We start from the raw sequence: 16,146 nt of genomic DNA on the forward strand, positions 1-16,146 counted from the left end.
AAATATATTACATTTTCTTAATAAAGAAAATTAAATGAAGAGTGATACTAAAAAAACAAATTTAAATTTTGGCAAGTTTATAACTGTGAACATACTGTTTAAGAAGTTGCATTTCATGTCTAAAAATTTAATAGAACTAGTTGTTTGCGTACGTATCATAAATATTTTTGATTTATAAAATTTATAAAATTTAAATTAACTTGTTATTCAAAATAATATATATATATATATATATATATATATATATATATATATAAAATAATTAACTTATATTAAATTGAATATGTATAATAAAAATTTAATAAAAATATAATTAATAATATCATATAAATAAAAAATTCATTAATTTATTAATTATATTTATATAGACTAATATTAAAAATGCAAGTTTAACATTATTGAATTAGAAATTATTAATTAATATATTATTTTTAGACCTAATCATTAATTTAAGTAAAAAGGTAAACTATTAGTTATTATATTCATATAATAATTTAAAATAAAAATAATTATTCATATAATAAAAGAATTATTATCAACATAATATTATATATTAAAAATAAATATATATCAAGACTCTTTATCTGTGTATCAAGACACCAAAGACGGAGCTAGTGCTAAACTGAAAGCTGCGATTGGGTCACCTCCTTTCTGAGAAAAGAAATGCTTTTGTTTTGAGAATTTTTATGATGAGTTTTACAATATTTATAGATTTTGTACTTTTGATTTAAAAATAAAAGATAAAATAAAATCATTTAATCATTCAAGATTCAGAAAGGAAGATTCTAAAAATAAAATTAGGTGGATTTTATGAAAAACTCTCAACTTCTTTTTTCATATATATGCCTAAAGTTTAGTGATTTAATACACATATCATATAAGAGAACATTATTAAATTCATATAATTAAAAACTTACAAAAATAACAGAATAAAATCAAATTTTTATCATTAGACCGCATCATATATATATATATACGTGTGAATACAAGGAAACAAAGAAAGTCCCCTTTGCTCGATGGACAATATGCTCAGGCAGGACCCCAAGGATCCTGAGTTGATCAAATTTAAATTACCCCTGCTAGCACACAAAATACAAAAATTTGATGACACTATTCATAGTGCATTTACTAAGAAGATAGAATGCAGCTACATAATCGAAACGCAGCACCAGGCCATGAAAAGGTTAGACGGATTCACAAAAAGAAATAAACAAATGAAAAGGAAACATAGCCTGACTTAGCAAAAATGATTGTTTTACAAAAAGAATAGCCCGCGGAAAAATATCCACTGGCAGCTGTAGATTCTCCCATATATAATATGACTAATCAGAGCATAATTCCTACACACATCTATGCTAGTGGAATATGACGCCCACAAGGAATATGGGGCAGCAGATAATGGTCAAAAACAATAGTCAGAATTGTTCAAATATTGGCATTCTGCCCTTGTTTCTCGCGGTTGTCCTCCATAATTTTCTGAAATTCTTTCTCGCTTGCTGCAATTAGACGTTTCACCATGTCAAAGGTGGTCAGCCTAATGCTGTGGCAGAAACAGAAGGTAAAATTATTAGGCAATGAGAGCAAGGATATGTCAGTTACTATTAAAAGTAACAATAGGATATCAACTTTTCCTTCTGAAATATGTCAAAGGAAGTACTCTTTTATGTCCAGTGAACTAGCACCATATAGCAACCCCCACTAAACCAATGCCAGTTAGAGAGAGTTTGACAATATCAATGAAATTTTTTAGCCAATACACTTCTAGATTTATCCATTCGATTGAGTATTGTTTTAGAAATTTACAGTACCACGGCCATTTCAATCTAATACAGTCTGATTTGGTCCAATACCAAAACAATCCACGATCCCATTGTTTAAAACCTTTTCTGAAACCCACAAAGAGAAATGAAGATCAAATAAAAGGATGGACAGATCAAAAAGAAGTTTATGAACTCCTTAACATGAACACAACTACAGAACAAGAAAGGGTTATACTTCCAGTCATGTTCTCATTTTTCTTCAAAATATATTTTCATGTTTTTGATAACTAATCCCTTGTCTATGTGATCATGGATTCATTCAATTCGTAGATAAATATCAAGTGATCAAGCATACCTTTTCCAGGAAAAATCAAACGAGACATTCCAAAATCAACAATTAGAAGGAGCATACAGCTCTTTTGTTTGAAACCAAGCAAGAAAGCATATTGAGAGATCTTTAAATGGAAAGGGACACAGACCTGCTATTTGGTAGGTTCTTTAGTGCATTTGGCAAAAAGCCCCTATACAAGCCAATAATTCCATCACGTTCAATGATTCCTGCGTCAATGAGATCAAAATTGCATTCAGCAAATTATTCAGGAGTCAAAAGTTTCATACAAATTGATAGCAATATGTTAACATGAAAAAGGTAGGCAGAAAAGCTGAATGCTATATGATTCAAGGTCTTCTTCTTATGCCAATTACTAACACTAGCTATAATATTTTAGCCATCTTGGGAATTCTTGTGAAGACTTTCATTGTGTGCACCGGTAAGCGCCATCACCTTGAAAGTTACACATATCACTGACATCTAAATTGCTTACAAGCAGATAAATTCATGTCTTCCCAAATATATGATGGCTAAATGCAGTTATCTCTAGAAACCATAATTTTAATTTTAATGAAAGATGAAAATCCAAGAATCATATCTATACTCCAGAAATTTTTGTCAGTCACCTGGAAAGGCATCCAAAACTGAATTATATGGTGTTCCCCTCATTTGCATTTGTCTTCTAATTGTGTCCAGAGGATAGCATGTGAGTGTTGCAAAGGCAGCAGATGCCACAGCTGTAAGGAGAGATGCTTGAGCTGTTTGTCGATATTTCTCTGGCAAAGACTTCTTAACCCTGTCATCCAAAGAGGATCAATATTTGAATTTATTAATATTCTTCTCCTTCAGTAAAAGGTTAAGGCATTAGAGAACTCACAGGTCAAAAACGCAAAAGTTCACGGCAATATATGGGGCGATGCCAATGAGAGAAGGCCCAAGACCATAATAAAAGGATGCAACTCCTTCTTCCCGTAACATATTTAAGGCAATCTGGATACATCATTAGACCAACCTTTGAATAAATTGATCTAGTCAACAAAAAAATTTCAGTTGGTCAGTCATACCTCAGACATTGTCCGACACCCTGGTTCAACTGCTAACCGTAATCTCAGGACATCCAAAGGGTATGTTACCTAGACATATTAAAAGAAAATTCAAATGTACACCCAACTAAATGTAAAACTGACATGCGAACTGATGCAAAGGTGGAAAAAGTCTACAAAGTAACTTTCAAAGCAGAAAAAAATTCACACATTATTTTGGAATAAATACATTATCATTTATTGTTGTCATTCCAATTCACTAACTTACAAAAGTGGATGTCATGCCTGCACAAGCCCCTGCAGCTAATCTTCCGACAACAGAGAGCTTACCGTCCTTTCCTGTAAACAGTTTCTACAAAACCAACAAACATCAGTCAAATAATTCAAAATGGTAAATCCAAACAAATAAAATGTGGTTCTCAGAACTGTATAAAAAAATCCTAAGTGTTACCTTATAAGTATCGTAAGCGAAGAGCTGGACAGCACTATAAGGTATAATCCGAATCACCTGAAGTTTTCAAAAGATATTCTAAATTGAAAATAATCTCTGAGAAAACGAAAATTGTAAAATGCAGAAAGTGAAGAACGAAAAAGACCTGAGGAAGGTTTCCTTTCCAAAATCCTTTTATCCCTTCTTCTTTCCCTATTAATGCCATGGCCTGCAGTTCAATATATGAATAGGAACCATTATTTTCTTAAAGAAACACTAATCATGCAATTGATGGAAAGGCTTGATATTGATAATACATGGATTTTCTTTGATTAATTAGATTCATGAGTATGAATTTTGAATACCTACAAAAGGTGCAACTTCCAAATCCAATAATTTTTTACCCACAGTCATGAATCTAATCTTCATTAGTGAATATAATCAATTACACCTTGTTTAAGAAAAGTCTAAAAATGAAAGAATTAAATAAAATTGAATCTATTGAGTCAAATTCTCATGTTTGGAATTCTGGTCAATTCTTTCAACTAAAAAAAAAAGGCATTTGAAAAAAAAAAATGAAATAATGCCAAAATTTGAACTTTTGCACATGATCTGTAACATTTGTTCTAAACAAGACCTAAAGATAATTTTAAAACTAGCATTCCACGTCCCTTGTTTGAAACTCTTCCGTCCAAACAATGCATAGAAATTCAACAAATGATCACATAGCAAGCATTGAATTTGAGACCACGAAAAAAAAAATCGTTACATCATCTCAACTACCTCAATGAAACCAATTGCCTTCTTAGCACTTTCTTGTCCAGCCCTCACTCCATGAGTCTGCAATAACAGATTAAACATATTACTTCACATAAATTTTACATTTCTCATTAAACAGGCGAAAACATTAACCAAAACGACAACATTTTAACACCAGAATTCAAAATTTAACCTGCATAAGTAGCTTGACACGGTCGAGCGGGGCCGTGACAGATTTCGCGGCAGCACCAGCAATAGCGCCGGCTAAGAAAATGGCAGCGTCTTTAGGCACATAACTCAATATGGCCAGAGGATGTTTCAAGAGCTGAGCCGAGCTCGGCGCAAACAACTCAATCTTGTTATCTCCCTTTTCTGCAATCGAGAGAGACGCAAAATTACCAAAACTGCCATGACCATGACGATGAGTAGTAGTACAACAGGTGAGACGCGCGGTCTTGCACCAGAGCGGACCGTGGTCGGTGCCTTCAATGAGAGTACAGTTTGAGGCTTTGAGATTCTGTTTGGTTTGGAGAGAAGTAAAGATTATGGCTTTGTCTTGCGACATGTTTGGATTTTGGCAATTGTTTTAAAGAGATAAGGCAATTTTTCAGGTGTTGTTTTTAGAAAAGAAGGCAGATGAGTAACTAACCAAAGAGGGAGAGAGAGACAAGCAAGGATTTGCAATGAGAATTTATTTTCTCAAGTGTGTTTGGTGGATATTTGATTCGCTGGCTGCTGGTCTACGGAGGGACGGTTTTAGGCACCGTACGATTTTGAAAGATAATTTTTATTTTGAACTGATTTTGAATGATGGGAACGTGGGCTGCTTTTCCATTTGGGCTTTTTATAAAAATAGATTTAATTGTAAAAATAAAATAGTTGTATTTATTATCAGTAGTTTATAATAATTTCAGTGCCAATATTAATTTTGATTTGATAAATTATAATCTAAATTTTTTGATTTGATATAAATTTTTGGATAATAATAAAAAATAATTAAATAATATTAGAGTCATTGATTTGTCTTATTACTAAATATTGTTATTTAAATATATAAAAATTCTTTTTTTATTTTTTTAACTTTGACATTTCAATACTTAATAATATTTTAGCAATGGATTTTTCATGCTACATAAATACATTTGACTGATAATTTCATAAAAGGTTAAAATTAAAATTAATATTAAAATCTGATGCTAACATTAAAATTATATTTAATAACAATTGAAAAACGTAAATAAGTAAAAAACATATAAAATATATTGTTTACTTTGAATGTTTATAAGAATGCCATTCTCTAAAAATTACAAAAATATGCCGGATGTTTTCTATTGAACTTTTTTATTTGTTTCTATTTGATTTACATTTAGTTAAATTAGATTTATGTCAATTTATATTTAGTTTTGATTAATTTCTATTTTTTTTATTTGGTTTCTATTAGATTTGTATTCAATAAAAAAATATAATTTCAAAAATATCATAAATATAAAAATAAATAACTAAATCAAACTTTTTTCACCCGTAAATTATATTTAGTTTGGTTGGTTTATGTTGAGTTTATATTTGATTTATGGTTAGTTTTTATTAATTCTATAGGGTTTCTATTTGGTTTCTATTAGGTTTCTATTTAGTTTTGATAGATTTATGTTTTTCTATTAGGTTATGCTCAATTTCTAAAAGAATACAATTTTAACATCATCAAAAAAAAAAAAAATAATTAAATCAATTTTTCTATAACTATATACTATTTTCAATTTTGGTTAGTTTATGTTTAGTTTATTTTTTTATTTATGTTTAATTTTAGTTGGTTTATATTTATTTTATGTTTGATTTTTAAAATAACACAATTTCAAAATATAAAAAAGAACAACTAACATAAATCTATCAAAAAAGTGATTAAAACAAGAATACAAAAATATAACTTCTCAATTTTTGGTTACTTTAGACTAAATTTTTTTAAAATTTATTAAATATTATATAATAATTGGTTAATTTACAAATCAATTTTTATTGTTTTTTTTAGTTCATGTTTGGTTTCAGTTAGTTTATGTTTGATTTATATTAAATTTATTTTATATCTAAAAAATAACAAAATAATTATTTAAAAGAAAAATATAAAAATATGAATATAAAATAGCATAACACAAATATTCTAATTATAAATAAAATTCTGAATTTTACACTTTATAATAATTTTATTTAATTGTTTTAAAATTTTGAGACAAATATCCATTCTTTTAATTTATTTTTAAAAATATTATTTAATGATAATTTTTGAAATTTTTAGATAAGAAAATAATATAGAAAGTCAATTTTATTTATTAAAATAATTATTATTATAAATCAATAAAAATAGTTTATTCTAAATTTAATAATATGACGATTAAAGAATATATATATATATATATATATATATATATATATATATATATATATATATATATATATATAAAAGTGTGAGATTTTTAATAGTCATATTATTAAGTTAAGAATAAACTATAAATATTAATTCATATTTATTTTTATGTCAGTAAACAAAATTCACCCGCCACATCTATTTTTTTAATTGTAAGATTTTAAAAATTATTATCAAGATAAATTAAAAAATTAGATATTTTATTTTAAAATTATGAAACAATTGGATGAAATTATTAAAAAATATAAAATATAAAATTTAATTAGTAATTAGACCAGATATAAAAATAAAAAATTTAAGGTAAACATGCAAAAATTTAAACAAAAATCAAAGTAAAAATGCAAAATATTATTTATGTATTTTTGTAAGAAATTTAAAAAAGGAAGCCTATCGGAAGTAATTTCTTATTTATTTTAATTAATAAAGTTTTTTTTTTGGCAATTTCATTAATCCAACAAATTAAGGGCTAATGGCCACATTTTTGGGTGTTGGTACGATATTAGCCTCTTATCTTAAAATTTTTTAATATAAATCAAACCTTAAACAAATTAGTTTTTGGTCAAAATTAAATAAAAGCACATTGATATATCATTCTAGAGCTGACTTTAACTTTAAAATAAATTATTATCCTTAATAAAACTGTTTCAATTTGATTGGAATTCGTAAAACCACTGACGGATGCCATTTTTACAGATCCTCGTCTGCTTCAAATTATTTCTGTTTTATTTTTATATTTATCTTTAATTTTAGTTTCTCTTGAAAATATTTAGCTAAACATGTGCAAAAATGTTTGGGATTTTTAAAATGAATTTCCTTATTAGCGGAAAGGCATGATATGCTTTTTCAGTGTCATATTTTATTCTAATTTTATATATTATAGTAAGTTGAGAAAACACATATATATGGGACTGAAAATGAAATAAAAATACAAAAAGTGGAGTATGCAAATAGCGTATAAGCTAAAAACAGATTAAGATTTAAAAGGTATTAATTAGTGCTAATCACTTTCAAATCTTTGGGTTGGAGAAACGAAATCTCTGCAGAAGCAAATAATTTAAAATAAGATAAATGCGCAACAACACATAATATTAAAATAGAGCTAATGTGAAATATCATTTGTTTCTTGTTTAGCCAACTGAGGTTGATATATTACGGATTTATCCAGTAAATGAGTATCTAAGAAGCCTTTAAATTTTATATATATATAGGAAACATATTTAAAAATTAAGACTTTAACCCACGGTGTAAGTGATCATCATTTTTCTAAATCTTTTAAGAGTTATATATTTAAAAAATAATGTATGAATTAATTATTAATTTAATATATTAATAAAAATTTAAATATAAATTATTAGGTAAGAAATTTTATATGAATATATATATGGTTTAATTATCAAAAGAATTATATATTTTATATTTGTTATTAAATTTATTTTATAAATTTTAATTTTAATACCATAATATAATATTAATTTCACTTTTGACATTTAATAAAATTATCTATCTTATTTATTAATATGGTATAAATGCAACGATAATCTAAAACACAGTCGATGTGAGAACGCACGACAAGAATTAATAAATTTTATTGAAAATTATAATTAAGAATTAAAATTAGAAAATAATATAAAAATATAGTACTCAATTAAAAATTATATACTAAATTTAATAATAAATATAAAATAAAACTATTTTCCTGTATGAATCTATCTATATTCGGAAAGTAGTACTTTTGTGACCCGGTTTGCGCGAGAATTTCGCGTATCGATACGGGAAAATTCCAAATGGAGAAAAGAGAATTGACTCTCAAAGCATGGAGGCGGTCCCTTGAGAAATTGACTTTCAAAGACGAGTTTCTCGCTTATAGTAAGGAGGGGGGCTATTAATACTTTGAATAAACTATATTAGACTGATGATATAAATCATTAATTTATATTGTATTTTTCTTAACTAATTATTAATTAATTAAGTGGGAATAAATAAAAAATTTACGGTTATATTTACCGTTGTGTATGATTATCTTGAAGATATATTCATATACGTACACATCAAAACTTGGAGAAAATAGTAATTAAAGATATTTAATAATAATATGCTTAAATAATGGCACTAAAGAGGTAAAAGAAATCACTTAATCCATTGCTAAGACAGCAGAAGAAACATCAAACAGTACAAAGACTCCCTTACAACATCAGGGACTGCCTGTCTTCCATGACTGAGGATTAATCCCTCCAAACTAAAAGCAGCCTTAGCAAGTTTATGGGCCACTTTACTGGTTCGTATAGGAGTATATCTAAGAACAATAGAAGTAGAAGACTGAGAGAAAAACCAAAATTTCCTCAATGGAAAGTCTTAAAGAATTTTTATCTAGGGACAGTGAAGAGTTCAGATACTCAATCCTAACAAAACAGGTTAGATTTGAGTAAATTTAAATTTAATTCTTAATACTTATGACAGATTTTGATAGAATTCAGATTTTGTATATATAGATAGTAAGTATTTATTTAATATTAATAATCTATTTTTATTTATAACTTTATTTGATTGATTTAAATTTTATATTTTTCTTTATTTAATTAGTATTTTTATTTCATCATAATATGTTGTTTTATTAATTTTAACTTTAACTTTTTTAATTTTATTAATATTTATATATTAATTTGGTTTATTATGGGAAAATTCATTTTATTACTCAAATTTATTTATACAAACAGATTTTTGAATATTCATCATCTAGTTAATACATAAGATATATATTTATAATTAAACTTGAATGGATTTAGATATTATATAAAGTATAATGCGGATAGTATAATGAAATATAGATACGAATAGTACAATTAAACTTCTTTTTAAGATGGATTCAAGACATATTTGATTAGTTATATTTTAAATGAGTCGGAATTCAGATGCTTCTTATTAGGCAGTAGCTTGTCCATTGTTGATCCTACATTTATCTACCACCTTACGCTTAATGGCCTGAATAACCAATTGGCACTCACTCTCCACCGCAAGCAAGCGCGACGAACAGGGTCTGGATAATTGCATTAAGCCTCAGGAATTTCAGGGCTACGTACCTTGAGCATGGAAGTGAGATGATGCTGCAACCATAGCCTAGGCTTGATAATCTCGAGTAATTGCACCACAACCATAATCAAGAGAACCAAACAGACTTGCATCAACATTAAATTTATATTGGTTGGTTGTTGGACGCGACCATCTGTGCGGCTGCTTGACACAACAAGGGCATTGACGTTTTGGACTTGGCTGCTGAAATAAATGTCATAGAGCTGCTAATTCTTTTTTGATAATCAAAGATTTATTTTATGAAGTATTAGAGGGGAAAAACTTGCAAAATGTAGAGCTACCCAAGCCAATAGGCTTACCCAAATACACCCAAAAAAAACCTACAAACTCCACTTGTAAGTGAAAAAAAAGACCTCTGAAAACAAGAACAGAAGGTAAACTGAAAACAAGGGGCAAAAGCACATAAGAAACTGCAACCCTAGCTTGATTAGCACTAGAATAACACTGAAACATCTGACCCAGAACAAAAGCTTGTGCAGTTGCATCAGGCAGCAACAAAGCAATCTTGGGAGATAACCATAAGCTGAAAAACTCCTGCTGTAAGTCTCAAAAGAAGCTAAAGAAAAAAAAAAAAAAAAACTTATCCCAAAGAGAATGGACCATCAACATTCCATTTAAGCACACCTGGTAAGGTGGAGCTGCTTAATTGCTGGATAACTTGAGAATTAGAAAGGGACACGGGACACCTGCTGGAAGATCTTAAGGTTCGTTGACACTGAAAAGTTAAAAAAAAAAATCTAAATCTTTGTATGTCGGTGTCATTTTTGTCAATTCTTTTTCTTTTACAAAAGTGGCCCAAAATTATTGAGGCTTCATAAACAAAATTAATTGTATATATATGTGGTATTATTTATTAGATACTAAATCAATTAATATAAATATAATATTTAGTAAATAATACTATATATTTTTATTTAATTAATTTTAGATTAAGGCTTTTCAATATGTGAATCTTGAGTACGTATAAAAAGAAATATTTCAAAGCATTAGAATTCTTAAAAGAGGCTACTACTATCATTATCATGAGATAAGTCTTGAGTAAAGATAAAAAGTTCTCACAGGGTTCATGCAATGAAGGAAATTCACTCATTACATGTGATTGATGGTCAGCCAATGTTGTAATTCTAGGGTTTGAATGAAACCAAAGAACCAATAACCGACGTCATTGGGACTATAGAACCAAAGTGCGCAATGTATGAAAATAGTGCAGTGAGGTAAGAACCACTCGTTAAATAATAAATTAAAGACAAACACACAGTGAAGTTAACTTCTCTTATCTCCAGCGGAGTCGCTACTGTGGGTGGCGATTTCCGGGCACGCACCCAAGTGTCTTTTAGCGACTATGGCACTGTAAGCTTTTCAACATAACTGGGAACACGCTAACTAGTCATAGAGACTAGCGCAGAGATAGGAGTTGCCACCTCGGTAACTCGTACACTTTATTAATGAATAAGGTATTTTGATTTCATAAAGAAGCTTACATCACGAATTTAGAGATTGATCTAGAAGCCAACTTCCTTATTTGTATATAGCTGTCTTTAATTTATTATTTAACGGGCTATTCCCTATAAATGTAACATAAATATTTTTATACATCAAGCACTATAACGTGCGAGGTCCACCTAAATGTAACCATTTTATTAAAGCCTAATCCATATAATAAGAGTTATTAGTCTAACTTACTAATTAATTATATACAAGACCCTACCTAGTTAGACCAATTATATAATATGCTTTTAATTTTCAGCCTTTAAGCCTAATTGACTACTTTTTATGAAGAGACACAATTCAGTGATCCTAAATATAATATAGCCCAATTTAATCTAATTAAGCATGACAAACCCATTAAGTCTGTATGAGTTTTAAGTTAAACCTAATTACCATCTTAATTAAGCTAATGGACTAAAATTTTCATGCCAAGTCCAATTTTAAAGCCTAAGTCTATCTGACCAGTTTTAATTAGGCTATCATACATCGTATAGTTAGCATCCATCGTGGATAAAAGCAAAAATAAATAATAGAAAATAAATCTAGCTATTACAATCTACCTATAATTAAAAAGAATGTAAAGAAACCTTAAAACTGAGTTACAGTACAAGAAATTGTCAAAATACATCAAAAAAGTCAAAAATTAGTCTAACAATGTACATAAATGATCGGCTCATAGTGAAGAACCGATCAGCTAAATGAAAAGCAAATCGGTTATGTATTGAACTGATCAGCTCTTGTGGCTTAGAGTATTTTCTACGGTTTTTTTCCTCAATTTTTGCACCTCTAACCGATTTTTACATACATAAAGGGAAAAAAATTTAATAACTGCATCTTTTTTTTTTATATACTTTTGCCACGTCAAATTTCCTGATACAATTTTATTTTAGGCCCATCTTCTTCCTTCCACTTTCTTTTCTTCTTATAAATTTTTGGTTTAGTTAACTGATCTCATATAAGCAAGCTTTTTCTTGGTTGCACACTTGATTTTTCTTCTTCACATTTTAGAAAGATACAGTGAGAGTAGATAAGAAATGCAAACCCAAACAAAACTAATGTAATTTATTGATAATTTTGCTTCAAGATTACAGAAAAATACTTAATGCCATATGCCACTTGCCTATATCGGCAAAAGAAAATCGGACCCGGTTTTACAAAAACACTCAGGCTATAATATTCTATACACAATGACATGCTGTAGCCTGTCTTTGCAAAGCAGCTATCAATTGGGGGTTGATTCTTTACTAAAAATCTTCCATTGTACCTCTCTCTGAAGCCATGATAATATACTGATTAACAAAACACAAAATGCTTGCTTTCGGGCAGGCAGGCGAGCAATTCAAAATGAAAGAATAAAAATCTTTGGATCCCAATTTATAACATTTCTTCAGATGTTTGAACCCCATGATCCTCGTTCAGGAAGAAATTGATTTTATGACCTTGAGAAGCCCAAGCCTGCTTTCACATTAGATAGAATATTGTAAATTACACACGTATATGCTTGTTACATGAAAATGTATAGTCAGTATAATACAGAATCAGGACTCACTTATATCAAGCTGTGAGGACTCCAGGTGCTGCATTGACTCCCAAATTGACGACATTTCCTTGGTCTGTCGTGAGTAAATAAGGATTATGTTATGAGATGTTCTTACAATCGGAAATTGAGGGATAGTCCTAAATCAAGATTGAAAAGTTAGTTGTTGCAATTAAGTCCTTACTGAGGGGAGTTTTGGAGACGAAGAAGCATGCTCCAATTACGATGTAGCAAAGTAAAAGAGACAATCCTTTCAAGTAATGAGAAGTACCATCCTGTAACGAAAAACAGAAATTTTATGTTAATAACAATGAATAGAAAAAACGGTTTTTTTTTTCTTCTCCTTTGTTTTATCTATTTATTGATATGTAATCTTGCCTGTAGAGTGAAGGCTGTGGCGATAATTGATAGAGCAAGAGTCCCAGTCTCAAGGAGGTTGAAATTAAGATCCATCTTAATACCGATTATCCAAGAAACAATCACACACAATGGAACCTGAAATTTACATTTACATTTGAAAAAAAAAAAGAGTCAGAATCTTCATATCCTTGAATATAAAGAAAATGATGGAAGGAGATTCATCAGTTTGTGCCATGGATTCTCACCACAAACATGGAAATTTGAGTTGCGGAGCCTAAAGCAACACCCAGAGATATGTCCTGATCAATTTCATGGTAAAATTAGTGAGACTTTATCGTTGTTAAAAAGAAAAAGGACATTTCAAACATGCTAGAAAATACATCAAGGACAATAATTATAAGAAAAAAATAGGGGAATTAACTAGTACTACTCACCAACTTGTTCTTGAAAGCAAAAATTATTGCTCCAGCATGTTCTGCCGCATTTCCAACAATTGGTAGCAAGATAATGCTAATAAAGCTGACTGAAAGGCCCCAAGAATCGGAAGCATCCTACGAAAAGTTCAGGGATTTTCAGTTAATCACACTGTGAAGCAACTAGGGTTTGGAGATTGATGATTTTGGTGTGAAGAACTCATTGCGTGCATCACATTTTTATTAAGATGTTCAATTAATTACCTCAATTGTTCCCACAACATATTCTGACAACAAAGCTATGACAGCAGTCATCCCAACCAGCCAAGCAATTCCACTCCAGAATCCAATCACAGGAGTTTCTTCAACTTCATCACCATCCTGGGATTCCTGATGATCAGTTTCACCACAATAATTTCATAAATGAAAATGTTTAAGTGTTATAGTTAAGTTGATTTCAGCTCAAGGAATTAACTCAGTGTACCTCTGGTGCTTCGAACAATTGCCTATGCGTTACAAGTTGAAAGAAAATGTAAGCAATGTATGCAACAAGCATCACAAGACTACTTGCTCTGGACAGCTCGAGTGTTGGTACGGCTGTAAGAGAAGCGGAGGCTCCAGCAATTCCAAACAGCAATGGCAGCATGTGGCACAGCAAACCCAACAGCAGAAGCATTGTATTGACATCAGCTTGCTTCTGTTCATTTTAACAATGTCGAAAAATACATTAGCATCATCAACTCAATTATTAAATATTTGAAATTTCTTGACGTCAGTAAAAGAATCCAAGAGGTAAAAAAGAATCCAATAATCAAGACAATAAGCTTACTCTGTCATATTTTTGTTCTTGTCCAAGATTTGCAATCCCACCACAGAAGAGAGAGGTCCCAAGAACCAAAAGCAAGTTTGACAGTATAGAACCCAGAAGAGAATATTTCACCACCGCTATCTTGTGCTGGCTTAGTGCAAAGATAGCTATTATTAACTCTGTAGCATTGCCACATGTTGCATTTAGCAGCCCTCCAACTGCAGAAACAAACAAGAATTGATCAATCATCATCATCATTACGGTGGTTTCTTAGAATGTTTGCTTCTTCATTTAACAATTCATAAATGATCTTGTTTCTAAAATTCTGCTAATATTTTAGTTAATTAGATAAAGAGAAACAGTTGTATAATTCATTTTTTAGTAATGCGGACAATTTCATTTATATATCTTCAACTGGCCACTGACCATTCTTCTCATAAAATGACATTGAAACAAGCTGTTTAATGGACATTTGTACATAAAGTCAGAAACAATTATCGGTTTTTAGGTTGTCCCCACGTGACATATTTGAATCAATCTTGCACTCGCTTGCTAAGGTTTTTTTTTTTTTTTTGGCTTTTTGTTTTTGTGTTTGTCACGAGAAAAGGTCTTCATTTCTAGGAGTATTTATAAACACTGTTCATATTGCCATTGCCATTGCCAAACAAACGTTGGTTGGTCGTCTGTGAAATTCCATCAAAACTATGCATGCATTTCATCTCCACCACCAAAGTAGAGATGGAAAAGAACTAAAACAATGAAGAGATTCAAAATTATACCTGTGGGACCAGTGAAGTAAGCAATTTGCCTGTGATTTTCCATCAAACACGTACGATCAAGGAAATAAAACAAAACCACGATCAGTGCCCAATTCTTCTTTGAGTAATTAGAATAAATATGTATATATAAAGAAAGAAACTGGCTTACTCTGTGAGAAAACTCACTCGTTCGGCAAGAGGAGTGAGTCCAAGTAAGCTCAAAGCGAAAATCCACGGCTGTTAACAAGAAATCATAAATAGGTATTATTGTAAATGATTCAGTCTAAGTCATCATCAATAGAACAGTAAACCCTAAAAGAGAGAGAGAAAAAAAAAAGCAACAAGAACATACTCTTCCAAAGCCATAGCACTGAGCAACAATAGCGAGAGGGATAGCAGGAAAAAGAACAGAAAGTTTAGTCCCTAAAATGACTTCTTGAAGATTAGCTAAAAGGTTACGAAGCAATCCACAGCGGAGTTTAGAAACAAGAGTAAGGTCAGATTTCTTGCGAAGAGAAGAGGAGGACATGTTATGAGCAGTACGGCCGTGTCGCATCTCTTTGCTTAACCCTTTAAGGTTTCCATGCTCAAGAAGCCATGGTTCCTGCAGTGAGTGGCTGTTAGACGCCATTGATGATCAATTTGATATGGGTTTTCGTAATAATATTGGTGCAACAACCCAAAACCAATTATCAAAACCAGCAGCTCCCTGCTGCTATACTATAGAACTCAAATGGGCACGAGAAGAGAAGAGAAGAGGGAAATGTTTGTAAGTAAAACTATATTTTTTTTAGGGTGACATGGAGAGTGTGAAGAATACTGTTTTAAATAGGAGTGGCATACTTGCATGACTAAGAGCAATGGCATTTTCCAGGAAATTTCGTCTTTTGTTCTTATTGTATTGCAGTTTTTTTAAGATACGTGGCTATACAAATAGGGCTTTTTTTTTTTCAGAT

At 30.1% G+C, this 16,146-nt stretch overlaps 2 protein-coding genes across 3 annotated transcripts; both read right to left on the bottom strand.

Annotated features, from left to right (window-relative positions):
• Window positions 1–1,215: 1,215 nt before the first annotated feature.
• LOC8267510 (probable envelope ADP,ATP carrier protein, chloroplastic) lies at window positions 1,216–5,043 on the bottom strand. Its single transcript, XM_002528055.4, has 10 exons — window positions 4,517–5,043; window positions 4,348–4,404; window positions 3,731–3,793; window positions 3,586–3,642; window positions 3,403–3,486; window positions 3,156–3,224; window positions 2,969–3,081; window positions 2,718–2,887; window positions 2,240–2,318; window positions 1,216–1,540 (listed from the first exon to the last, which is right to left on the bottom strand). The coding sequence occupies exons 1-10, from the start codon at window positions 4,886–4,888 to the stop codon at window positions 1,426–1,428; spliced, it is 1,179 nt and encodes a 392-aa protein (XP_002528101.1). The 5' UTR covers window positions 4,889–5,043; the 3' UTR covers window positions 1,216–1,425.
• A 7,306-nt stretch (window positions 5,044–12,349) lies between these two features.
• On the bottom strand, window positions 12,350–15,999 carry LOC8267509 (vacuolar cation/proton exchanger 3). Of its 2 annotated transcripts, none has more exons than XM_015724734.3 (12): window positions 15,543–15,999; window positions 15,360–15,427; window positions 15,212–15,240; window positions 14,454–14,650; window positions 14,109–14,321; window positions 13,889–14,005; window positions 13,646–13,762; window positions 13,457–13,510; window positions 13,230–13,346; window positions 13,036–13,126; window positions 12,864–12,927; window positions 12,350–12,769 (listed from the first exon to the last, which is right to left on the bottom strand). In XM_015724734.3, exons 1-11 carry the CDS (start codon window positions 15,819–15,821, stop codon window positions 12,869–12,871), a joined length of 1,341 nt encoding a protein of 446 aa, XP_015580220.1. In that variant the 5' UTR covers window positions 15,822–15,999; the 3' UTR covers window positions 12,350–12,769; window positions 12,864–12,868. The 2 variants fall into 2 exon arrangements, with proteins under 2 accessions (XP_015580220.1, XP_002528100.1); XM_002528054.4 differs by having other exon boundaries at window positions 13,889–14,014; window positions 15,543–15,998.
• Window positions 16,000–16,146: the final 147 nt, after the last annotated feature.

Source organism: Ricinus communis, chromosome 10, assembly GCF_019578655.1.
Source record: "Ricinus communis isolate WT05 ecotype wild-type chromosome 10, ASM1957865v1, whole genome shotgun sequence".
In the NCBI taxonomy this organism is placed as follows: Eukaryota; Viridiplantae; Streptophyta; class Magnoliopsida; order Malpighiales; family Euphorbiaceae; genus Ricinus; species Ricinus communis.

Coding starts and splice junctions, on each gene's coding strand:
- LOC8267510 (XM_002528055.4), bottom strand. CDS start 4,888: ATGTCGCAAGACAAAGCCATAATCTTTACTTCTCTCCAAACCAAACAG. Junction 3,794..4,347: donor AGGCAATTGGTTTCATTGAG/GTAGTTGAGATG, acceptor ATTGAACTGCAG/GCCATGGCATTAATAGGGAA. Junction 2,319..2,717: donor AGTTTTGGATGCCTTTCCAG/GTGACTGACAAA, acceptor TCATTGACGCAG/GAATCATTGAACGTGATGGA.
- LOC8267509 (XM_002528054.4), bottom strand. CDS start 15,821: ATGGCGTCTAACAGCCACTCACTGCAGGAACCATGGCTTCTTGAGCAT. Junction 15,241..15,359: donor CGAGTGAGTTTTCTCACAGA/GTAAGCCAGTTT, acceptor GGAAAATCACAG/GCAAATTGCTTACTTCACTG. Junction 14,651..15,211: donor TTACTTCACTGGTCCCACAG/GTATAATTTTGA, acceptor TTGTTTCTGCAG/TTGGAGGGCTGCTAAATGCA.